The 26,660-nt window shown below is 43.8% G+C and overlaps 1 protein-coding gene across 13 annotated transcripts in view; it reads right to left on the reverse strand.

Annotated features, from left to right (window-relative positions):
• Positions 1 to 26,660, reverse strand: part of LRRFIP1 (LRR binding FLII interacting protein 1) — a 199,956-nt gene that overhangs the window by 50,671 nt on the left and 122,625 nt on the right. For 7 of the 13 annotated variants that reach the window (XM_044001588.1, XM_044001587.1, XM_044001586.1 and 4 more), the window contains exons 4-8: positions 22,922 to 22,969; positions 20,439 to 20,483; positions 19,699 to 19,749; positions 10,891 to 10,929; positions 2,177 to 2,239 (exon numbers count right to left, since the gene is read on the reverse strand). In XM_044001588.1, the coding sequence (XP_043857523.1) occupies positions 2,177 to 2,239; positions 10,891 to 10,929; positions 19,699 to 19,749; positions 20,439 to 20,483; positions 22,922 to 22,969 (246 nt within the window). The remainder of the gene's footprint in view (positions 1 to 2,176; positions 2,240 to 10,890; positions 10,930 to 19,698; positions 19,750 to 20,438; positions 20,484 to 22,921; positions 22,970 to 26,660) is intronic. The other 6 variants (XM_044001580.1, XM_044001576.1, XM_044001581.1 and 3 more) reach the window with 4 other exon arrangements.

Here is a 26,660-nt window from a genome sequence, read left to right on the forward strand (position 1 = left end):
GGTGTTTCTCTACTTGTGGACATGGTGTCTCCCCAGTGAAGGGGCTCTGCCTGACACATACTGTTGTTCCCTGATTAATTACTTGGTACATGGGGCCCAGCCATTTCCATACTTTCAAATCCACTGAATCCTACTGCTGAGGTAATGGAACAGCATGAGAGACTTTATCATATGATGTCTAAAATCTATATCGTTCCTTGACTAGCACAGAGTCAGAGGACCCGGGTTTGAATTCTGTCTCTGTCACTTGCTCTTTGTCTAATTTCAGGTAAGGCACCTAACTCCTCAGGCCTCAGTTTCCTTCTCTGAAGGACAAGGGGCTAGAGCAGATGGTTTCTGAGGGTCTTCCCAAGATCCCAGGTTTGACCCTGGGCGACTCCTCCTTTACTTCCCTTATCCATCAAAAGAGGGGTGGACTACTGGGCCCCTTCCTTCTCTTGAACTGAAAAGGATTAGAGGCAGGAAGCGGCCTGTGCTTGAGGTGAGGAGGCAGCACTGCAGGATGCAAAGGGGGTTTGATAATGTGGACTTCATCTTGGTTCTTCTGCTTATGACCTATGTGACCTTGGATAAGTCACTGAATTTAGCTGAGCCGCAGTTTCCTCACGTCTAAGAATGAGTCTAGGGACATTGCCACCACATGCCTCACAGGGGCACTGTGGGAGGAAGGTGCCTGAGCCCCAGGACCAACTGGACATTCAGACCAAAGCTTGCTCAGCAAACTCCAGAACAATAGAGCTGCAGGACCAGTGGTCCCAGAAGCTGGGAGATGCCCACTCAGGACAAACAACTCATACCTGGGCAGTGCCTTACAGCTCACCAAGCCCTTTTCTAACAAGGACACACACCAGGAGGTAGGAAAGATCTAGTGTTAGCCCTATTTTCTTTTAGATGAAGGGACCCGACCAAGGTAATTCAACTGGGAAGTGCCAGGGGCAGTATTCGAACCCAGGACTTCCAGATGTTTGTTTGGGCTCAAATAAATAGATGTGCTTTTTTCACTACTTTCAGAGGCTCACATTGTAAGGAATTTCAGGTTCTAAATCTATGGTCTTACAATCTCTTTCTCTCATAAATTTCTTTTGATGAGATCTTTATATAAAAATTCCCCCATGCTAGCTCTCTTAACGGGCTAATTAATGTCCCTTCCTTGATAAACTCAACAAATTCTTGTTTCTTGTCCTGCCTTTTCTGCTTTTTGAAAACCTCTTTGTCATTCGTTCCCTCTCTAACCCCGCCCTACTCTGTGTCACTGCTCCTGCCAGCCTGTGATGGGGCCATGCGGCCATGACCCATCATCCTCTGCTCTTCTCTCTGGACTTCCTCTAGAGAGACACAGCCCATGAATAAGAAGGCTAGAGAGCTCTAAGGTGGCCACAGGAGAGATTATCAGGCTGGAAGCTTCATCAATAAACTGAATATTTATGGAGTCAAGTGAATTAAAAATAGACACAGCTCAAAGCTAGCCACAGAAGAGCTGGCTCTAAACTTCTGAAAGAGATCGAATATTTGTTGAATAAAGTGAATTGAAAATAGAAAGCAGAGCTATAAGCTAGCTACAGTGGAACCTCCCGGGCTGTGTGCTTGTCTGTGACTACTCAACAAGTGAATTACACAGAGCCCTAAATACTAGACACATCGCAGCTTACTTGGCTGTAAGTTTCCTAACCTTTAGAAACAACTTTCTGTACCTAACAGGTGTCCCGCAAGTGTTTACAGAATTAGTGTGTGAGCGAATGAATGAATGAATGAATGAATGAATGAATGAATGAATGAAATTGGAGATGTGGGGAAATATTAAAATGTGACAGATATCCCCAAGGGCCTAGCATAGTGCTTGGCATATAGTAGATGCTTAATAAATGCTTGCTGATTAATTGATGAGGGGAAATGGTAGAGCAAAGCAGAGCTCTATCCAGCCTTCAGTTTTGAAAGTGTTTCTAATTCCCATGTCACATGGATTTCTCATCAGTTAACAGTGATCAGAGGGCAGCTTTTTACTGTATTTCATCTGGGCTGGTTATATCCCAAACAGGGGGAGGGGGACAAAGAAAGGGGACTGGGAGACCTGCTGTATAGCAGACACTGGGCTAAAGAACCTACATTTACCAGTGTTTAAGAAAGCTTCCACACATGCCTTCATAGGCCGTTACTGACAATTGGATCTACTACTGACCCTGCTAGATTTTCTGTTCAGGGATGAGGATCCGTACAGGTCTCCATCGTAACCATTTGTCTGCTGGGAAAGAGAAAAGAGGAAAGGTTGCCAAATAGAGATCAGAAAGTACTTTGGAATCACAAGGGAAGAACAAAGTAGGCCTTTGTGGTTAGAGCAAGTGGAGGCCAGAGACTCGACCTAGCAGAGAGAAGTGTGGCTACTGGCAAGAGTAATAGTATATCAAAACACACAAATCCATGTACACACACAAGGGAACAGACCAATGCACCCATGCTCATACATACACATACTCGCAACTGCTGTTGTTCAGTCGTGTTCTATTCTTTGTGATCCTATTAGGGCTGTTCTGGATTCTGGATGTGGTTGGCCATGTCCTTCTCCAGCTCATGGGACAGATGAGGAAACTGAGGCAATCCGAGATAATTGATTTGCAACAAAGAAGGGTAAATGTAGAGGGTTTAGATGACACTAAGAAGAGGAGAATGACTCCTGACCAGAGCTCAGAGCTCAGTGAGTTTGGGGTTGATTCCAGGAATTTTCCCTTGCTCAGGTCTTGCTCCAGGGTCTACAATTTTAGGAAATACACAGGTTTTGTTCTAGTTTAACTAGATTAAGTGTGGTTTCCTTTATCTTCTATTCCATTTTTTAAAAACAGTGATATTTTGGTTGTTTCCACCATCATTTGAGAATGAAATATTCTAAACATCTCAGATGCTGATTTTACTCCAAGGGTCAAAACTTCATCCCCTACTTTATCCATTCAGGGTAGAAATCATGCCAAAGCAAAGATCCTCCACTTTACAGCCTCTTTGACACACTTGTTCTGCTTTCATGAAGTAATGTAACCTTTTCATGAAGAGGATCAGATAAATTAACAGATGGAAACTATTTTGCAAACTTTAGTAGAATGCTATTCCTTTTCTTCTTCCTCCTCCACCACCACTACTACCACCACTACTCAGCCTCTATTACAGCCCCCAGTGATTTCTCCCTTATTGGGCCACATAAGTGGCCCTGGGCTCTTAAAGCTCACACCGGTGGAAATGTTAGCTCTAGCAGGCCATCCCACACTGGAAGAGCTCCAGGTGCTGGTTCCAGGACAGAAGCTTTCTCTGCTGCCCAAAGACTAGACCAGCTATGCTTGGAGGGACTCCTTCCCAGCTTGGCTACTGGGGACTTGTTTTCTTTTTTCTGCCCTTAGGAACTATAAAAGAACTCCTAAATCCTAGAGGGGTTCCTATCTGCACAAAGAGAGGACACGTCACAAAGGAAAACCCAGTATTGTTGGCTCATGGTGACAATTAGGGGCATGAATGCATTTTCATACCCCTAAAGGGTCTGCAATTTCATCAGTGTAGGTCTTTCCTCCAATGATAAAGAACTTAACTCACTCATGTCTGCCCATTCTGGGTAACTGTTATACATGGCCTCCCATAAGATTACCAAAGGGAGTCCATGCAATAAGCTGGGAGCCTTTCTCAATTTCTTTTGCCATGGCAGGGACACCAATGGGGCATCTGTGCTATGCATCAATTATCTCTTGCTATATGACCTACTCCTTTTCTTGGGCAGCTAGGTGGCACTGGACTTGGGAATCAGGAAGACCCGAGTTCAAAACCTGCCTCAGAGACATTAGCTAATTGTGTGACCCTGGACAAGTCGCTTAAATTCTCTGTCCTTCAGTTTCCTCATTTGCAAAATGAAGGGATTGAACCCAATGGCCAGCACTAAACTGAAATCTTTTCTGCTCACCCATTTCTTAGATGACATCATTTCCGCCAATTCTCTCTCCTAGGTCCTGGTTTATAAAGCATCGCAGCCTATTTGCACAAGCCTCCCCAATGCCTTGTGGGTGATAGTCCCACTCCATCTTCAGAACCTGTGGCATCCCATGACTCACAGGCATACATTGTCATCAGTGGAACAGCGATATTAAAAATATGGCCCTTTGTTGCGAGATGTTTGAGGCCACTAAAAGGGATCCAGCTTCCTTGATTTCTTCTTGTTCAATCGTGGCCCCTGCTCACTCTTCTTTTCCAGATGTTCTTTATCAACGTGCTTATTCTGAATCAGATAAGCCTTTTGGACTCTCAGATTCTCTCAGGCAACCCTGTGATGGTCAAGGCGTGGCCTGCTGTGGAATCAGGCTTGGGAAAGAAAGCCAGGAAAGTCCAAGGGGCTGCAGATCCTGTCCAGAAGGCTCTATGGTATTCTGGGTCTTGATCCACTCACATCAATGGCACTTGCAAAGAAGGGCATTTAGAAACTTACCATTTATTGGGAATCTGTCCTAGGACCCAGACCCTCTATACATCTGGGCCTGTGATGCCAGAGTCCATGTGTGAGAGCTCTAGGGTCCTTGATGGTGAAAAAGAGGTAAGTTATAAAACAACCTTTACAGAACATTTCTATCTTTCACTTCTTTGATTTTCCTCTTCCAGCTTCCTGGTTAAAGGTCCTCTGAACAACTGTGTTTAACTGGGTCTAGCTGAGCTTTCTCTAAACTGGTTCTTACCTTCCATCATTTTTGTTTGCTTTGAGAAAATAATGTTCATAATCTTTGTTATCTTTCTCAGATTTTCCAAATCTTAGACCAGTGTTCCCCCTCATTGCCATCTCTTTCCACTTGGCAAACAAGCCAAGTGTTTGCTGACCAAGATGATTTATTAGCTCTTTGGGGCTCCTCATCATGGTAACTGATTATCATGGGCTAAACTTCCTTAAGAAAGTATTTTGGGGGGTGGCTAGGTGGCACAGTGGTTTATCCACTGGCCCTGGATTCAGGAGTACTTGAGTTCAAATCTGGCCTCAGACATTTGACACTTACTAGATGTGTGACCCTGGGCAAGTCACTTAACCCCCATTGCCCCACTCACACACAAAAAAGAAAGTATTTTAAGTAGTGTCAATGTCCTTCCTTCTGTCCATATTTCATTTTTCAGCATCATTAGCCCATTTAATGGTCAAGTTGGAGCTGTTTTAATTGCACAACATAGCCTCTTCACATTTTTATTCTTCTAGCTTGGTTTTCATTTTAATCTTTGCTCTAACAAGTCAGTCTGATTCTGCCCACTATGTATATTTAGTCCGGTCCAGCTGCTTTTCCCATTGCTTTTCCTTTGGTGGAGAATGACTCCAGGATCAGTGATGAGTCATTTCCTGTCTGCTTTGTCTTGTTATTTGGTGCTTGCCACATTCAGCATCTTTCCTATTCTTTTCTCAAATGAAATATTCAGGACTTAGAGGCCCGAGGATTCAGTGAATGGTACTTTACAGTCTGTGCCCTTCCTCTCCTTTCTTCCACATTCTTGATTCACATTCTTCCCCATCTGTGCCTATTTCTGACCTTGGTGCTGAAGTCACCAAGTACCAAAGAATATGCTGACTTCACATGGAGGGTGTTGGATCATGTTCTTAATAGAGTTCCTCCTCCTCTTCACCCTCCATAATTAATGTTGGTATGTCAAGACAAAATAGTCTTTGGGCTGCTCTTTCTCCAACCCTTTATAATGAGCAATGCAACAGAAGACGAGCCAATATTCCATGAAGTCATGGCTTCTCATCATTGCCTTTCTATGCTCAATAAAACCTCTAACACTAACTCTTTTTTACTCCTCCCAGGAGAACCTGTGAGGTTCCACCCCTTCTACTTATATAGGACTTCCTTCCATCTTCCAGTTTAGTTTATAACTTGAATGCTACGATCTCCCTGAGTCACTTCTTTCTGCATTATGTCTTTTCACTGGTCACTGGACAATATCGTCACACTGAGAGAATTAGCAGCTGTTAGTGTAGACAGATGATCCTAATGCTCTCTGCCTCCAACTCTGCCCAAGTGGAAGGACCTGCAGTGGACCAAGGGCCATTCTGTATTTCTGTTTCATGAGCTGCCATGGCCCAAGGCAGTAGCAGCCTGTGGGTGATGGGCCTCTTTGTACTACATTAGGTTGTTCCTAGGGCAGCTAGATGGCACAGTGCCTAGAACACCAGGCCTGGAGTCAGGAAGACTCGAGTTCAAATCCAGCCTCAGATACTAGCTATGGAACCTTAGACAAGTCACTTAACCCTGTTAACCTCAGTTTCCTCATCTGCAAAATGAGCTAGAGAAGGACATGGCAAACTGCTCCAGGATCTCTGCCAAGAACATCTCAAATGGGGTCACGAAGAGTCGGACACGACGAATAAACAACAACAACAAAGCTTTTTCCAACGAGTCAAAAGCCTGGGCCTTACATAAAACCCACTTGGCATTGGCAGAACTTTCTAGAGTTCACAGTGCACTTGCAGGACCCAGTATCACCTCCACATCAGAGGAGGCCTTGGTGGTGCTTAGCAGACTGTGTGAATAGACCATGGCACCCTATGGGCATGCAGTAATATGCACATGGGGCCGCCAGCCCCAAATTCCAGGAGCTTCTACTGCAATGTCATCTTCATTTCCTCCTCTTGGCCATCATCTCTCAGTATTTCAATTGTTACCATCCCATCCTGTGGCTTTTAAACCACTATTCTGCTGTCAGATGGGGGAATAACCAATCACTAGCTTCACTTAATAGCCGATGCTCATCACCCCATTTCTTTCTGAAGTCTTGCTGCCATTTCTGGTCTGTGCTACGTAACTGAAGGCAGAAGGAACTAGCAGCCCCCCTGCCAAATGAATTCAGAGTTGGCCTCCTGAAGTTTGGCTAATCTGTTGGAGGTCAGTTTAGTTTGACTACCTGATAGTGCTCATTCCTCCCTACTGAGCTAGGATTTATAAAGTCTGGAAACAAGAACATATAGATCTTAAAGACCTTGGTACCACCTGACACCTATCAGATTGGCTAAAATGACAAAAAAGGAAAATAATAAATGTTGGAGAAGCTGTGGGAAAATTAGAACACTAATGCATTGTTGGTGGAGCTGTGAACTGATCCAACCATTCTGGAGAGCAATTTGGAATTATGCCCAAAGGGCGATAAAGCTATCCATACCCTTTGACCCAGCAATACCACTTTTGGGTCTTTTTCCCAAAGAAATCATGGAAAGGGGAAAGGGACCCACATGTACAAAAATATTTATAGCTGCTCTTTATGTGGTAGCAAGGAATTGAAAGTTGAGGGGATGCCCATCCATTGGGGAATGGCTAGACAAGTTGTGGTATATGAATACAATGGAATACTATTGTGCTGTAAGAAATGATGAGCAGGAGGAGTTCAGAGAAACCTGGAGGGTCTTGCATGGGCTGATGATGAGTGAGATGAGCAGAACCAGAATAACATTGTACACAGTATCATCAACATTGAGTGTTGATCTACTGTGATGGACTAGATTCTTCTCACCAATGCAATGGCACAGAAGAGTTCTAGGGGACTCATGATGGAAGAGGATCTCCAAATCCAAGAAAAAAAAAAAGAACTGTGGAGTATAGATGCTGAATGAACCATACTATTTCTTTTGTCTTTGGTGCTGCTGCTTTCCTATTTTGAGGTTTTTTGTCATTGCTCTGATTTTTCTCTTATAACATGACTAATGCAGAAATAGGATTAATGTTATTATGTATATAGATATATAGATATAACCTATATCAGATTACCTGCTGCCTAGGGGAGGAGGGAGGGAGGGGAAGGAGGGAGAAAAATCTGAAATTGGAAAGCTTGTATGAACAAAAGTTGAGAACTATCTTTACATGTAATGGAAAAATAAAATACTTTATTAATTTTAAAAAAAAGACCTTGGAAAAGTCACTTTGGGGACCCTTGCTGCTGCCTCATCTACACAATGAGAGCATGGGACAAGATGTTTCAAAGGTCCCCTGTAGCTCTAACACCTAATGATTTATAAAGGAGAAGGAAAAGTGAGCAGAAATTGGCAAATGAAGCCATCCCAAGGACACTTGAAAAGGCCAGTATGAGGCCTTGCATAAAGCCAACAGTCAAAAACTATTGAATAGATGTTGACTGAAGGAATAGATGAAGACAGATTAATTCCCAAACCCAGAAGCATCAGGACTTCCTCTATGGCAACTGTTGTTTTATTCTTACATAAAAACCTAATTATTTTGAACCCGCTTTTTAACGTAGAGAGGCAGAGATTCTGCCTTGGAGCCATGAAGACCTGGGTTCAAGTCCTCCCACTGAAATCCTGGCTGTGGGACCCTGGATGTGACTCCTTCCCTCTCACTGTCCCAGGCAGCTCTCTAAGGCCTCCAGCCTCTCCACCTGTAGGAGCTGCCTCCCCTGGGTGTTAGGTGTCAGGCCCCATCACTTTCCCTTTCCAACATAACAAACCAGGACCCCTGCTGAAGAACTTTCAGAGGGATTTTAACAGAACGCCAAAAAAGCTTTTAAAATAGTCTCCCAAATCAAAGATTTAAGGATAAACTTGGCAACTGGCAGGTGTTCTTAGGGTACTTCCCTTTCATCTCTGCCCAGAGAGGATTATCTGATGCTGGAATACGTCGAGGACTTGTACTTTCCAGACTATAACGATCTTCCCTTGTTATCTCCTCAATAAACAAGACCAGTTCAGAGAAAAGCGAATATTCCATGCGGAAGCCAAAAGAAACCCAATGTTGGGTCCTCTCGCTCCCCCCTCCCTGCTCACCAAAGCAGAGAAATCAAGCTCCCTATAGAATGAATGAAGCCTCTTGGCTCACCCCTTCCCTCACTCTCCTTGGGCTCTGAAGCTGCCCTTTTCCTACTCTGGCCTGCAGTTAAGACAGCAAGACTACGGAACTCTCACTTCCCTCATTTCTTCCCTTCCTGCTCAGGAAGCTCCACTGGACGGGTCTGTTGTTCTTCCATCGTAGAGACTCTGACTAGAAATTATACTGCGGAGTTCTGGATCCAGAGCATCTGGAGATTAGATGGGGCGGCCGATTCTCTGCAGTGAATTTAACAAATGAGCAGAAATGAAGGCAGAAGTTTTCCAGCCCAACCATCCTGTTCTTTGTCCAATGTGCCGATGATTTTGTTTTAATGGGATGGCTGGGGTTTACTTGCGTGCTTGGGGTGTTTGTGATGAAAAAAATGATGGCACTGGAAGGATGATTGTTACTTGATGGAGAGACAAAAGGAGTGACACAGTTTCATCTCAATTGGAATCTTGGTTCATCTACCTGGGGCAAATCATTTGATCTCTTGAACTGTCAGTATGCAAATCTGCATAATGAGGCTTGGATTATATGACTAAGGATTTCTCTTGTGATTTTAAATCCTATAATTCTATATAAAATTTTAATTCTATAATTTAAATCCTATAATTCTAACTGCACACAGTACAAAGAGAACACCATCAAGTTAAAAGATAATAGAAAGTCATCACCGCACAAAGGTGGTCCTTACCATCCGCCCTTTGGCAGCGCCCTCAGGATTTCCAGACCTTTCTATGTGCCCTATAGCTGGGCTTTTTCTTTTCTTTTCTTTTTTTTTGGGGGGGGGCGGGGCGATGAGAGTTAAGTGACTTGCCCAGGGTCACACAGCTAGTAAACATCAAGTGTCTGAGGCTGGATTTGAACTCAGGTCCTCCTGAATCCAGGGCCAGTGCTTTATCCACTGCACTACCTAGCTGCCCCCTGGACTTTCTTTTATGTGCTATCTCCTCTCAATTAGAGTGTGAGCTCCTATAGAGCAGGGACTGTCTTGCTTTTTGCTGGTTAGATCTCCAGTGCTTAGCATCACAATAATACACACTTTTTCATCCATTCATTCACTCATTCATTCATTCTTTCAGGGAAGGCAATTGCACAAAATTATTCAATTTTCAGGAAATTTATGTGACCAGATCGACAAAGCACCATTTCTCTGGAGTCTTGCCTATCTTCTAAGGCATGAAAATAGCAAAATATACAATTTTATTACAATAGGATTTCAATCTAGACAACATGCAAAATCAAACATAATCTATTTTCAAATCCATAAACACCATAATGGAACAAGGAATAGAGTTATGCATTCACAAACCATGGTTTTATTTTTTAAAAAGAAGGAATTAAGGTGTGAAAAGGATTGCAGTAGTGTCAAGCAGAATAATCCCAGGGGTTAATGTCTCACACAACCCACCATGCACTGTTTTTAAAGTGTTGTTTGACTTTTAGCAACCAATGGTCACGCTCATCATTAACTTGTTATTTGATTAATAATGTTAGCGATTTTTCTCATGAGCCAAAACACAGATAATCTTAATGGGGAATCTAAGGCGCAAGGTAGGAAACAAAAGGCATCAATTAGAACTGATGAAGGTGATCTGGGGGTCCCCATCAAGTCCAATTTTGATTGAGGAAAAAAGCAGATTTTCAATATGAAATCTCAATTCTATCTGGAGAAGTTGCCAGCTCAAAGTACTCTTGTACTACCGTGGTATGATTTTCCTAACGATCTTTGAGACACGTGTTAAATCAAACTCTTCTATGAAATACATTCTGAGATTAGAACCCTAAAAGTGGAAAGAACCCCAGCTCTGGAGCCAGAGGACTTTGGTTCCAATCCCCCTCCTGCCACTCTTGGGCTCAGTTTCCTTATCTGGAAATAATGAAGGGGGTTACACTAGCTGGCCTCTGAGGTCCTGGCTCTGAGGTCTTGGCCTAGGATCCTCCATTTGTTTCCCTAAATAACCTTGAAGTTTTCAGTTTTAAATGCTCATCCATAGGAGACATCATGAGAAAGAGGTATTAGTGGCATGCATCACAAGAGGGTTATAAGTCACGCACTGATGCTCATTTTGACTCTCACCACAGGGTAGGCGCCAGCATAGTCCAGTTCTGCCTGGGACTGTCAAGAGCACGGGGGAGACAATAAGACCGGTCAGAAGGGGAGCGAGGCCCCCAGGCATAGTGGACAAATAAGAACAAACAACAAAGCACTCCTCTTTCCCACCTTCTGGCCTCAGAGGCATATTTCCCAGAGAAGAAAGAAACAAAAAAGGTTAATGTGCCCAGATGGAAGATAAAAGAGTACCAAGCTTCCACATGCCGTGGCCCACTAACTTCCCAGCAGTGGAAATGGTGAGGCCATGAATGTTTTTACTCTCCCTAGTAGGAAAGAGACTTAATTAAGATGCATCTTGGGACAGCGGAAAGATTCCTGGCTTTGGAATTGAAGACTCACCTCTGAAACTTGCTGCCTATGTAACTATGGGTAATCATTTCGCTTCTCTCTGGGGCTCAGTTTCCTCCTCTGTGAAATGGGTGGGTTGAACCAGATGGACTAAGGTCCCTTCTGGCTATAAATCTGTGACATATTAAATTCCTAGGATCATTAGTTTTTAAAAACAGAAAAGCTACTAATGTAAAATCACTGTCAAACTAAATATTAGGAAAAAATTACATCAACTTAAAAATAACAAAATGGAAAATCTCTTATGGAAATTGTTGAAAAATTAAGTTTTCAATGAGGCAATCAATTATTATAAAGTCACTTTGGAACAAGTCAATTTTGCTTCCTTGGTTTCAGTTTCCCCATTTGTAAAAGGACTAGATGATACTTTAAGATCCCTTTGAATTCTAAATTTATCATCTTCTTTTTCCTCATGTGAAAATAAAGGGGTTGGACTGGATGGCTTCTGGGGTCCTTTTCAGCTATAGATCTGGGATCCTGGGTGTGACCTTAGGCAAGTCACTTAAATCTCTTTGAGTCTCAGTTTCCTCCTTTGTAAAATGAAGAAGCTGAACTGTGGCTTGTAGTTTTAGATCTACAACTCAATATTAAGTAACAGGAAATTTGGGTATCCCTAGTTTTTTGAGCCTTATTAATACTGACCAGAAAAAAAAAAATACTGACCGGGCATGGGCTGGCCCTGAATCTTGGCCAAGTCAGTAAACACACAGCCTTTTCCCATCCTGTTTCTCAGAATCCGAAGTCCCTGAACAGAGTAGATCTTAGGGATCACAGGGTCCAGCCAATGCCTTGATCAGAAGCCCCTCTTCACTGTCCCTGATAAGTGTGTTATCCAGCCTCTGCCTTCCCACCAGGGAAGGGAGCCCAGTACTCCAATGAGACAGCAACATCAAGAAATAATGAGGTTTTGGCCAGAAATGACTGGAGACCAAACCTGGCAAAGATGGTGGCAAGAAAACATATGGCCCACATAGTGAGATGGGGGAAAAGAGGAGAATCAAAGAATGCATCCCTGAATGAATGAGAAAGCATTTATTAAGCACTCACTATGTACAGAAGCACTCTGCTAAGTAATGGAGATACAAGGAGAAAAGTAAGACAGTCTGTGCTCTTAGGAAGTTCCCATTCTAATGGGGGAGAGAACACATATAGGAGGATGGGAGCCACAAGGCAGATGGAAAGGTCCCATGGTCCTTAGCAGAGCAGATGGTAACATTCCTTCTTTAGCATCATTTCTACTGATAAAAACCTATCGGTTTTGATGTTGAGCCATTTGATAGAGTGCCATGGGCTTTGGTGGGGAGAACTTTCTTTTCTAGGTTTTGAGGTTCTGAAGCTGCTGAGAAGGCAGGGGTTCCAGCCCCTGCAGCAGCAATTAGCAGGATGGGGTGGATGGGGCCAAGATGAAGGGGAAAAAAAAGACTGTTCAACTCTAATTCTGATACTGTTTTTTCTGCCAAGGAGAATGATCTTTGAACCAAAAATGATAAAACAAAAATTGCTAACAGGAAATGGTACCCAAGATAAGTAGGGAGATACCAAGAGGTCACCTGGCTGCTTCTGATGAGGTCAGTTCCCCAAGCCCAAATGAACTACTACATCGTAGGATATACGAAGGAAACGGCCAATGTGTTTCCTGAGCCATTGTTGGTAATGGCTAGAGATCCTGGGGGTGGGAGAGATGCTAAAGAACCAGAGGAAAAATCTTGTCCTGACTTTAAAAAGGAGCCAGAGGAGAGTGATCTTGATTTGAATTCCTGGAAAACGTCCCAGTGTTCCAATGAAAGGGATGGTTACAGAATATCCAAAAAAAGGAGTGTGATCACTGAGAATGAACCAGCGTGATTTCATGAGAAACTAGTCGTGTCAGACTAACCTCAATGACTTTTTTTTTTAATAGGGACGAGACTGGCAAATGAAGCTCATATTGTAGATTCAGTTTTCCTGGATATGAGCTAAGCATTTGATCCACTCCTTCATTCTACTATTCTTGTGAAAGAGATGGAGACCCCGGGGTATTAGTGTTACACAAAAGGCTGACCCAGAGAAGAGCCATTAATGGCTCAACATCAACTAGGAAGGTGCTGCGTAGAAGGAAGTGGGGTCTGTGCTGGAAGCCATGCTGTTCCCCCATTTTCCTCCATCACCTGGGTAGAGGGATTGATGGCTGACTTGGCAAATTGACAGGAGGTACAAATGAGTAGCTGACACAATGGATGAGAGAGAGTCTGGCTTCAATAAATTGTACAGGCAAGAGAGTCGGGCCAAATCTGAGCAGGTAAAATTCAACAGGGCTAAATGTAAAGTCATTCACAGAGGACCAAGAACTCACATCACATATGTAAGATATTGCTCTAGAGAACAGTTCATATAGAAGAGATTGGCTTTTAGTGGATGGCAACTGTGATGAGTCAATAGGTGACATGGCAGCTTAGAAGAATCATGGCATCTTGAGCTACCTAGTCCAGGCACCAAGCATTAATCGACTCCTCTTTGATAACCATTGTGCTAAGAGCTGGGATTAGTATTAAAAGGCATAGGGCATCCAAAATTGGAAGGGAGGCAGAAAGCTGGGAAACAATTTTTGAGGCCAGTGCTTCTGATAAAGGCCTCATCTCTAAAATATATAGGGAATTAAATCAAATTTATAAGAATCCAAGTCATTCCCCAATTGAGAAATGGTCAAAGGATATGAACAGGCAGTTTTCTGATGAAGAAATCAAAGCTATCTATTCCCATATGAAAAAATGCTCTAAATCTCTAATGATTAGAGAGATGCAAATTAAAACAACTCTGAGGTACCACCTGACACCTATCAGATTGGCTAAAATGACAAAAAGGGAAGATAATAAATGTTGGAGAGGCTGTGGGAAAATTGGAACACTAATGCATTGTTGGTGGAGCTGTGAGCTGATCCAACCATTCTGGAGAGCAATTTGGAATTATGCCCAAAGGGCGATAAAGCTATCCATACCCTTTGACCCAGCAATCCCACTTTTAGGTCTTTTGCCCAAAGAAATCATGGAAGGGGGAAAGGGACCCACATGTACAAAAATATTTATAGCTGCTCTTTACGTGGTAGCAAGGAATTGGAAGTTGAGGGGGTGCCCATCAATTGGGGAATGGCTGGACAAGTTGTGGTATATGAATACAATGGAGTACTATTGTGCTGTAAGAAATGATGAGCAGGAAGAGTTCAGAGAAACCTGGAGGGTCTTACGTGAGCTGATGATGAGTGAGATGAGCAGAACCAGAATAACATTGTACACAGTATCATCAACATTGAGTATTGATCTACTGTGATGGACTATATTCTTCTCACCAATGCAATGGTACAGAAGAGTTCCAGGGAACTCATGATAGAAGAGGATCTCCAAATCCAAGAAAAAAAAAGAAAGAAAGAACTGTGGAGTATAGATGCTGATTGAACCATATTATTTCTTTTGTTTTGGGTGCTGTTGTTTTTTTTTCTATTTTGAGGTTTTGCATCACTGCTCTGATTCTTTCTCTTGTAACAGGATTAATGCAGAAATAGGATTAATGTTATTATGTGTATATATATGTGTGTGTATATATATATATATGTATATGTATAGAGATATATAGATATAACCTATATCAGATTACCTGCTGTCTAGGGGAGGGGGGAGAAAAATCTGAAATTGTAAAGCATGTATAAACAAAAGTTGAGAACTATCTTTACATGTAACGGAAAAAATAAAATATCTCATAAAAAAAATTAAAAAAAAATGGCATAGGGAATGGATTATGTCTTAATCCTACCTGTGCTAAATACAGACTAGCATGGGTTGGTAACAACTTGTTTGACAATAGTGGTAATTTATCAGTCAAGCTGCCAAGACTACACATTTAAAAACAGTTGCTAGTTTTCAACGCTGGTAAGATATACTACACGGGAAATTCTCTACAGGGATGAAATTTCAAATTCTTAAGTGACCCCTACCTCACTCCCCCATAGTTCAGGACTAGGGAGACCTGCTATAGTCTGTCCTGCTCAGACAACATCGGTTGAATGGTGTCCAGTTCTTCATACCACCATTTTGAGGGCAATGAAAAACTGGAGACTGTCCTCAGCAAGACAACCAAAATGTTGGAGGGTCCTGACATCATGAGATTTGAGGAGCAGCTGGAGGAACTAGGGTGTTTGGCCTAGAGAAGAGAAGAGTTGAGGGGGAGGTAGATGATGGAAGAGAAGAAGGATGAGCGCAGGCTCCCAGTTTCAGAAGGGCTGCCCTAGGGAAGGGGGGTTGGGCTTCACACTGGAGACCAGGGGCAACAGAAGCAGTGGAAGAGGGTGCCAGGGAGGTGGGGACAGGAGAGCTGCATAAATGCAGATTTAGGTTCAAGGACAGGACTCAGTAATGGAGTTGTCCACAAGAGGACTGGGCTACCAGTAGAGGTAGGGCGAAAGGGCTTCAGGATGTCCATTGGCAGGCAGGTCGAAGAGGGGGCTCTTGTTCAGGTAAGGCCCTCAGAGGGGCCTCCTAGATCTGAGAGTCTGTGATTCCAGGCATCGTTTAATATGTGACTATTGATGTCCAGGTAGAGAGGCTGATTCTCTTAAGCAGAGTCCTTAAAAGAGCCCCACAAGAAATTATCTTCGGTCACACGGATGATGTACCCCAGGAACTCTATGACAAGCTCTGCTCTAGGAGTGGGGCTTGGTGTTGGGCAGGACCCTTCACAGGCCACTTCCCTTGGGAGGCAGTCCTGAGGAATAGGTCTTGGGTTCCATTTTAAGGTAGGCCCACTGGGAAATCGATAAGACATTATAACAGTGACCTCAATGACTGCATGGCAATTTAAAGAGATTCCTCCTGCTTTCCAGCTGTGTTATCTTTCTTTCTTTCTTTTTTCTTTTTTTTTTTGTGGGGCAATGGGGGTTAACTGACTTGCCCAGGCTCACACAGCTAGTAAGTATCAAGTGTCTGAGGCCAAATTTAACTCTGGTCCTCCTGAATCCAGGGCTGGCGCTTTATCCATGGCACCACCTAGCTGCTCCTGTGTTATCTTTCATCAGAGACCGAATGAACTTCATTTTGAACAAAGACGGGGATGTGAAAAACGTAGTTACAGAGAGGAAAAGCCAATTGCTAAACCATATACGAGAGCAATTTCCCTAAAAGGTCATGGGATTAAAAAAAAGGGGGGTCATGGGATAGTCCCAAGACATCCCTTTCTGTGAAGACATCATCGGCACAGGGAAAGCCCGTGAGGGGCTTCCACCTCAAGATGGCAGAAGGGACCTAGAAAGATTGTTGAGTCCCATCCCTTTAGATCACGGACGAGGAAAAAAGTCCCGGATTTCCTAGGCTTTCCATGAGGCAGCAGTAATGATGCTTTAAAAAATTAAGTTAGACTTTGCTCAACTAAATTCACTTCCAAAGGAAAGAAAACATTTGTTTTAATTCCATCCAAACTTTTAAACAATTTAGTCCTAACATCCCTATTTATTTTCTTAGTGACACAGAGTTCAATTTGCTAAGAGGGTCATGGGCACCTGTCTGGAGGTGGGTGGGTGAGCTTGGGACTTGCACACTTTTCTGGAGGAGGAGTAAAGAAGAGATGGATGAGCTGTGGCGAAGTGATCCCAGGTCACTGCTGAAGTGCCAGATAATGAGTGTTTTCTCAGTCTGTTCTGGGAAGGCACGCCAATCTTCCTCAACCAATTACACTGTCAGTAGATCACAGATCCATAGATACAGAAGGGCCTTGAGAAGCCATTGTGTCCAGCTTACTCATCTTACAGATGAGGAAACTGAAGCACAGGGAGGTTAAGGGACTTTGGCAGGGTCACACAGTCAATCAATAAACACATAGCGCACCTTTTACATGCCAGGCACTCTGCTGAGCAATGGACACATGGGAGGCAGGAATCGGAAAGCACAAGAACAGACACTTATAACCTCAGTTTTTCAATCTGCATTTTTCTTATTATTGGTAACTTGGAGCATTTTGTTTGTACGGCCATTGATGAATAAAATTCTTTTGGAAACTGACCTGAGTGCCCAGAGCTCTATCTGCTACGCCACCCAGTTCCCCTATTTTTTTTTGTTTGTTTGGTTTTGGGCCCAGGGTCACACAGCTAATAAGTGTCAAGTGTCTGTGGTCAGATTTGAACTCAGGTCCTCCTGAATCCAGGGTTGATGCTTTATCCGCTGCACCACCTAGCTGCCCCCTATCCAGTTCCCTTATAAAGGAAAGGACAAGATTTCACTCTTTATTGACCAACATATGAACTTAGGATCAGGTTCATTTCGATATGATATTCCCTGGTTCCCACCCAGAATCCCCTAATAACTTTCTTAAAATCTCTAAATATAAATGTAAATAGCATTTTCTATAATTCTATAACACCTCACCCTCACCAATGAAGATGGTCGCCATCTGTCCGTCCTCAGAAGCGACTTGGAAAAGCCAAGAAAGAAGTTACCGGCTGGACATTTAGAACTACAAAGAATTCTGGCAGATTTTGATGTGCCCTTGAGGGAGGTGGAGGGACTCCACATGTAAAAATGTGATTTAACTAGTAAAAAAAGATGTAGATTTAATCTAGTTCACCAATACAATGCATGGGTTTAGAAGTGCTAATCCTTGTTATTACAGATGAGAGGTGACCTTGCTTCAGAAAAAGAAATATAGGAAGGGGTACCCACAGGTCAGTTTGCTGATTCGAGAGGAAATAAAAACATCTCAGTTTCTCCACTTCAGTTCCCAAAGTACACTGGATCTGATCACCAGAATTTACAAAGGTTTATAAAAACATTATCTCAGGAAGAAAAAAATAATCAATTCAAGTTTTAATAGGCTAAATAATGAACCACCGATATTCATTAAGAAATTACCTTATACTTCATTAACTATAATAGGCTCTTTAGCCCAAACCAATTACTGCTTGGTTCCTATCATGGCACAGCAGATCCAACTCTGTTCCCCCATCTTAATTTAGAAAATGGACCTGGCAGGCTACTACAGGAAGGACAGGCCAGATTTGGAGCTCCTGGACTGGGGGTCAACTTCCCCCTCTGTTCCTTACAACTCAGGGGGCCTTGGAGAGAGATCACTTTCCTTATCAGTGAAATGGAGGGGCCTTGACTGTAGGATCTCTGAGGCCCTTCTGGTTCCAAATCCCATGATCCTTTGAATCTTAAAGGCATCATCTACCAAAATGTTGCCCAACAGCACCATTCAGTCCTACAGCTAGCCCCGTTTAAAGCACCTACTCTGTAAAAGTGAGCACGCAGAAACAAAAGGCTCCTGCCCACCAGAAGCTTATACTCTGGTGAGGTTCCCAGAACAGTCTTTGTCCAAATATGAAAGTATTCAGGACTTGCTCTGGCCACGAGGTTAATTATGCTCAGAGGCTGCTGGGGCTTCTGCAGGCTCTCTGGACAAATTAGGAGAGGCTCTGGCATCGTTCACGCTCCAAACCATAATTCTAGGTTGGACTTGTTTTCTTAAGTTGGCTAAAAATCTAAGCTGCAGTTTCCAAGCAGAGGACATTTGAAAGTATTTGGTGTTATTGGTAACCTCTCCAAGGCAACAACAGAAACAGAAGGGAAAGAGATCCAGCAGCAGCTACAGAAACCGTGTAGGGGCTAAAAAAACGAGAGCTCCCAGCACCTAACCACAAGAACAGACACTTGTGACCTCAGAGGTTTTCAATTTGCATTTTTCTTATTATTGGTAATTTGGAGCATTTTATTTGTACAGCTACTGATGAATAAAATTCTTTTGGAAACTGACCATTTATAGGGAATGATTCTTGGTCTTACTTATTTGTGTCAATTCCTATACATTTGGGGGATGGAAATCCCCATGTGTGGATGAGTGGGCTAATAATTTCTCCCTAAAATCAGAAACTTTTATACAAATAAAATAAATGTAGCTAAAATTAGAGAAAAAATAATTGCATCAAAAATCACTGATAAAAGTTGACAGACACCCAAATACACACATACATATATATTACACACACATACTTTATATGTGTGTGTATTCAACCTATTATATAGATTACTTCCCTTGCATTCGGCAAAGAATATATAAATATCTAAGATTATCAGTGGTATTTGATAGGAATATTTTTCCCTACTCGGTGGGTTCTCTTCTTATCCTAGCTGCATTGATTTTGTTCATGCAAAAACCATTTCAATTTCAAGAGGCACTCAGGCAGGACTGTTCATCAAAAGAAGTAGATAAGCCATCGCTGATGCTCCTATTTCCCTCTTGTTGGGACATGCCAATAGCTTGGATACAAAGGATTCTTTATAATGTGGTTTATTATGAATATAAACCTGGGGTTGGATTGGGAAACCTGGGGGAAAAGATTATTGGTCTTCTGATGAGAAAACAGAAAGGTTCCACAAGGAGTAAGTAAGACTAAATAATTTGGTTACTAACCCTCAGGCTTCCGCGACTACCCACAGACATGCGCTCATCTTCATCAGAAGCCTATTGGAAAAGAAAGGATGAAAAAAACACATGAAATGATGGAAATAACACAAGTGATGACATCAATGCCAACAGTCTCAGTGGTAAACAAAACAAACCCAACAGGTGGATTTACGTCTCCACGACAGAATCACATTTGAGCCAATGATTAAGTGGATAAAATCCATGAATCAGGTGAGAGACATATCACAATAAGAGCTAGCTAGTGTCTTCACTCTCCAGCAGCAAAGCGGATGGATCCCAAATAATCCATTTGACCTACTCATTGCCTTGTTACATACCTGTTTACACCTGATTCTGTCAGGATCTACTATGCTCACTTTCTTAAAATGAAATTAGTTAACAGCGTGCGGTAATTTATAAATGCACATATCCAGTATATCATATAAACACCTTTTTTTTTTCATTAGGCAAAGGGGAAAAATGGGGAAACACACACAGGCTGCCAAACATACCTTGTTAGTAACCAACACTTCCAAACACTTCTAAAAAACACCCAAAAGTTAAGACAAAACGTCCCCCGCAATTTTCCCAGTATCTGCCTAAGTCGTGGCCCCCACTTAACCACAGGATCAGTCACTTCCTTCGAAAAGGACCTTAGAAGTAAATGTTTACTCTAGCAACCACAAGCATAAATAAGACATCAGTTCTGGGCCAAGCTCTGAGGAAGGAACAAAGACCATACTAACCGATGGATTTCTTCGGAATCTATGAGAGTATCGCTCGCTCTCTTCCTAACGAAGCATCAGAGGAAGAAAGAACAGCAAAGGTTGAAAGCAGAAATGTCAAAATTGCTTTGGGGAAAAAAGAAACCTTGATATTCTAAGGAAGAGTCTGATGGAGCCAAAACAACTTAATAGCTGAGACTGATTTCCCTGAGAGAAAGCTGGAAGCTGCCTCCTGCATTTCAGTTTTCTTTGTTTTTTCTTTTTGTTTGTTTCTGTTTGTGGGTTTTTTTCCTGCCACGAATGTCAAATCGCTATTGGGTTGGGTTTGTTTTTTTCTTTTGGTTTGCATCTAAGAGTTTGTGCTGCAAGCCTTTATTTATTTGAACTGTAATAGAAGACCTCCTAAAGGGATTGTGGGGGCAGTAAAAGCAGCTGGAGGCATGTACCATTCCCTGTATTGACCAAGGATAAAAGGGATGGGGGCAGAACCTTGGTGGGACAGGCAGGGCTCGGCACTCTAGTGTAAATTACCCAGCAGACAGTGGGCAAGTGCACCCCATACTGAAAGTAACTCGCTTGGACCTATTCATTCAGAGCAGCATTCAGCGCTCTTTACTTGCAAAGGGAATGGCCAGGTTTCCTCTGGAGCTTGGGGAGGACAAGGGCATAAAATGTTTTTTTCCTCCCCACCAACAGAAGCAATCTGGTTTTTGTTTTGTTTTTCATGCCAGAAACTGCCCTGCTGTGTCTGACACAAGGGGGCTTTCATGATTTTATGAGAAAAATTTGGTCTTTCTGTCAAAAGAAATGTTGTCTATCCCATACCATGATGGGGGGCTGCCCCGCTCTTTCTAAGGTAGCTTTGCGGAGCTGTTGATGAACAATCATTACAAGCTCATCTCTATTTGTAGAGTCTGTTTGAGAGCGGCTCTCTTCACCAGGGGATGGGAAAACTTTGGTTAATTGAATATGCTGGCTGACTATGGTGTGTCTCTAGCGATGATGGAGGCTGGGTATGTGCTTTCATTTGCAGCATTTTCTCAGAGAGTTGGGGTTGGGGGGAAAGGGGATGTGGAGGGGCAGCGAGATGTAAACTGACTTACTCAAGGTCACATGGTATCTACAATGGGCGGGACTTGACCCCTGGCTTCAAGGAGGGCTCTCCAGCCACTCCATCCCGCTGGCCCTCGCCAATTACCCAATTTCAAAGAATCCAAACAAAAACTACCCTGGACTGTCCCCTATAAATCCAAATCAATTCAAGATCTGGCAATCCCTCAAAGCAAAGGTGTCAAACTCACAGCCTAAACTCTAGCTAGACCAGATGAAAACGTAATTGGAAAATGTTTAACAAAATGAATAAGAATTCGATACAACACAAATCATGCTAATTTGTGGTTTTCTATTTGAATTTCACACCGTTGCCTTAAAGCACGCCATTATCCTCCTTGGGTACTAAAGAAAATGTTTTTGTTTGTTTATTTGGAAAGAAAGTTTTGGCGAACTGGAGTTTTACCTACCCACACTCCTTTAAATGAACATCAAATCTTCAGCTAGACAGACATGAACATTGGGTACTCACCACCTGTGGTGAGGCAGTTGAATGAATCTGAGATATTAATTAGCAAGCGCTGTCACCTGGCGGGGGAGGGGAAAGGGAGTGGGACAGTGGATTGATTCCACTGGTCAGATTAGGACCCACTCAGTTTTACAGATCAGATCTTCATTTTTTTTTTTAAAGAATCATTTCTCAAGTTAAAATCACAGTTAAAACCAGACTGCAGAGAGCCCCTCGCCTGGGGTGCTCAGAACAAGCTCAACCTCTCATCTCTTCTCCCTCACTCACAACTTTAGCTTCTTTTAAAAATGCCCCAAATCTGGATTCTCCTTGAGTTGAACTCACCTTGGACTCTTCCCTTGGCCTCACTTTGTACATACTAAGACTTCTACTGAGTCTGGCTCACATAGAGATACAGGGGATGGGGGAGCTTTGGGCCAAGCATTCAGTGGGATCTTGGCTAAGTGTCCCTTTAATGCTAAGGCTGGGACGTGGTATAACACAAGCCTGTTCCCCATCTCTCCTAGAAAGCTCAATGCGGGGCTTGGCGATTCGGGCTCCCCCCGACCAGAGGGGCTGCTTCATGCTGCAATGAAATGAACAGTTATTTTCACTCCAATAACTCACATGAATGAATAACAAATTGCCTCTGTTTTCTTTTAAATGTCACCAGAGTTCCGTTTTTGCACCCTAGTGGAGCTCAATGGATTTTCTTTTAGGACAGTCTTACAGGGAAAAGGAAAATGATAAACTGCAAAGTAATTTTGTGAGAAAAAAAAAATCCAGCTTTCAGAATATCTGATTACGGGGGATGCCACAATCCTACTAAGAAGCTGTCAGTCTCTAAACCCAACTCAATGTCAGGGAAGACCTACAGAATTCCAGGCAGAAGAATTAAACAATAAACCTCTTTGGATTTTTAAAACCTGTGATTCAAAAAGCATACCATCCATTGCTCGATGTCACCCCATTTTGTATCCAGCCCATAATATTTCTATAGATAGAAAGGAGAGAAAATTAGGTAAGAAACATCAGCGCAGTGGTATCCCAGCATGCAATCCAGGGTGCTGCCTCACCCACCCCAGAGAGCCCAAGAGCAGGAAATCACAAAGAAACCAACCAGCATGCCAGATAGCAGCAAACAGCATGGCGGGGATGGGCAGGGCCTTTTTTGTTTTTCTAACTATGGTGGGAGGCATCCCATGGTAAGGGCCCATGAGCAGAAGGCTCCCCCTTTTCTCTTTCTCCCCCCAACCCTTCTGTGCCAAGAATATGGAAAGGGAGTAAGGAGCCCTTTCAGAGTACTACTGGAGTATCTGGGGTTTAAAGAGAAGCCATGGTTTTAAGCAAACATGTTTATCCAGAGACAAGTAGGGGGCAGCTAGGTGGCGCAGTGCTTAAAGCACCAGTCCTGGATTTAGGAGGACCTAAGTTCAAATCAGGCCTCAGACACTTGACACTCACTAGCTGTGTGACCTTGGGCAAGTCACTTAACCCTCATTGTCCCACCTCCTAGTGGGTTTGGGGGACACCAGCAGAATAGGTCAAGAAGAAGGGGCTAATAAGCACTCAGCTGGCTTCCTGGTTATGCCTCCAGGCACATGGGATTCCATTGTCAAAATCTGGGCCCAGGAGGAATCTGGCCTTGACATTTGTACTAGATGCTAGGAAGGTCTAGCTGCTACTTGGCTTTCTGTGGGGGGGGGTGGGGTTCTGAACTTGGGGTCCACAGATCCCTAAAGATTTCTGGGCATCTATGAACTTGCATGGGGGTAGGGGATATTACATCTTTATTTCAATATAATTGGTTCCTTCTGTGATCCTCTGTATTCTATTCATTTAACAACATGACTGGGAAGTCTGGATTCCCCAAACTGCTCAAGGTATCCCTACACACCTTAAATGGGGAAGAGTCCCAACTCCAAGGCAATCATTTGAGAGTGAAGCAAAAAGATGGAGGGTGGGGCAAGCCTTCTCCACTTCTTCCATTCCTTCCCTTGTTTGAATTAAAGGGTTACTGTTGTTTGCCCTTTGTTCTCAAAGAGGACCATGACACCAGGGTGATGTCATGACTTGCACTGAATTGGATGTAAGTGAGGCAGAGCTGTGCAAGGTCATTAAATGCCCTCCCTCCTCCAGAGCCCTCTGGGACCAGTGGCAAGATCTAAATCAGGACTACTGGAGATGGCCCCAGATATTTAAGGCAATTGGGGTTAAGTGATTTGCCCAGGGTCACAGAGCTAGTAAGTGTCTGAGGTGAGATTTGAACTCAGGGCCAGGGCTCTATCCACTACACCACCTAGCATCCCCTAATTAAAGGGTAACCTCCCAAGTAAGGAATGAGGAAGAAGGCTGAAAACCTCAGGAAGGGGTAGAAGGAGGTGGCCTGGGCTGTAATCCTCTGCCATCAGACAAGAAGAGTCAAGAACTCGGTAAAAGGTTGCACTGACATCATGGGAGTTGGGCTGAGTGACATCCAGGATCCCTTGAGAATCGACTGCTTCTAAACTGTTGGTTCCCTGTGACTCTGGGCAAATCACTTAGTACCTCTCTGGGCCTCAGTTTCCCTGTCTGTCACAGGAAGGGGCTGAACTGTTGGCCTCTGAGGTGTCTTCCAGAGTCTGTCTGTGATTGCCGTGATGAGCAGCAACTGCTTGTTATTTCAACCTCAAACCCCAAGAAGAAAACCATCCAGGCCCAGCTTCCTGCCAAGGTCGGGCCTTGTATGGGCTGTTTGCTGTTCCCTCCTAGGACTTGGGTAGTTTGAAAACAAGGGAGCCCTGGACTCTCTCTCCAAAGCCCCCAGTCTGGGGCCTGGCCGGTGATGCAGGAGCTGCTATTTTGGGGCCGGTTGCTACGTGGCGGGCAGATTTCAACCTCCCCGGCCTAAAATGGTCGCATTGCTTTCTTTCGGGGACAATGGCAATCCAGGCAGCAATGAGGGAAAAGCCAACAGAGTGATGTAAATGGGGTTTAAAAATACACCAGGGCAGAGAGCAGAGGAAAAGTCCCCCGGCCAAGGCCTGCCTGTGCCCAGATCCACCTTCACTGAAAACAAACTGAAGCCCATACTGCAGGCTGGGGGCAGGGGGCATCGTGGTTGGTCCTGGAAGGGTCTGGGGGGTGGGGTGGGGATAGATCTTAGCATTTTCACCAAAATGGGGGGGGGTCCAAAGACCCAGCTCTGCCCCAGCCTTGCTCCCCAGCTGGGGAGTCAGTCACTTCCCTGCCCCGGGGTTCAGGAGGTTTATGTGCGGCCCTGCCTGCTCTCACATGGGCCTTGCAAAGATAACGGGAGATGACACATGTGAAAGGAGTCAGAGGCTATTATGGGAAAGGCATTCGAGAAAGCCAAAGTGTCCCGCTGAAGCAGGGAGGGGATTTTGCCTTCCCTTTGTTTCTATTTTCTGCCTCGGTGGATGGTATCATTTGGAGCTGATCCATCCATCCCTGGGGTTTATCTGTTACATTAAACGGTGCAGAATCTCATCATTAGATCCTCCCCTGAGGGGAAGCACGGCATCAATAGGACCTGAGTTCAAATGTCACTACTATCCATTGTGTGACCCTGGGGGAGTTATTTAAACTCTGTGGGCCTCAGTTTCCTCCTCTAAAAGAAGGGAGCTAGCCTAGACAGCCCCTGAGGGCCTTTCAGTGTTAGCTCCACGATCCTGAGAGCTATAGAAGGGGGTTTAAGTCAAGGTCCTTCGACCTCTGGTCTGTCTCAGTTTCCCCAACTGTAAAATGGGGACCATAACAACATTTACCACACAGGGTTGTGAGGATCAAAGAGCGTATTTGTAAAGCACTTGGCACAATGCCTGGCACGTAGTAGGCACTTAATGAATGTTTATTCCTTTCCCTTTCCCTCTAACGCTGATCCTTTGACCTGCACTGAATTATAAATGCTAACAATAGAAAGAAATCATTAAAAAAACAAAACCCAGCCCAGATGCAAAGGGAAGTAAGTGCAATAATTCATCACGTTGTTTTGCATACTCTTTTCTACCTCTTTTTTTTTTTTTTTTTTGGTCTTTTGAAAGGAATCTAAGATTTAAAAGAAACCAAGCAGAGCCACTGCAAGAAGCCCTTAATTAGAGAAGCCTAGGACCAGAGCCGTCATATTTGCAAACCCTAATCACTGTTGGAGGCATCTGCCTGAGGCCCTGCCCTCCAGCCAGCAGGCCCCAGGACTGCCCAGCCCAAGACTTTCAGGGAAATAGCAAGAAGCTCTATGGTGGCCCAGGGCCCAGCGAGCACAGGAGGTCAAGTGTTAGTGCAGCCACAGCACCCCAAGCATCACCAAATGCCAACCTTGGGGATTAGCAGTGAGACAAGCAAGACATGCAGCGGAGGGCAGGCCCAGTGTGAGACAAAGGGGCCCAACTTTCAGAAATAGTTTGAATCAGCCAGAAGCGACCTAATAGCATGAAGGCAATAGCACCAAGCAGGCCCGGCCAGGCCACTGCCCAGAGAACACTTTCCTTTAGGACACGCGCAGCCAAGATTGTCTCTTATCTGCAAAACGTCAGATCCCCCAAGAGATCTCCAAATCACTGTTCTGGCTGAAGCTCCTGCCAAAGGCTCAGGTTCTGAGGCTGCCTCTCCCTAGCTGTGGCAGGGGCTACCCTCTCTGAGCCTCGGTTTATACTCAGGTGTAAAATTATGGGGAGAGAGACATAGTA

Source organism: Dromiciops gliroides, chromosome 4 (assembly GCF_019393635.1).
Source record: "Dromiciops gliroides isolate mDroGli1 chromosome 4, mDroGli1.pri, whole genome shotgun sequence".
Lineage (NCBI taxonomy): Eukaryota > Metazoa > Chordata > Mammalia > Microbiotheria > Microbiotheriidae > Dromiciops > Dromiciops gliroides.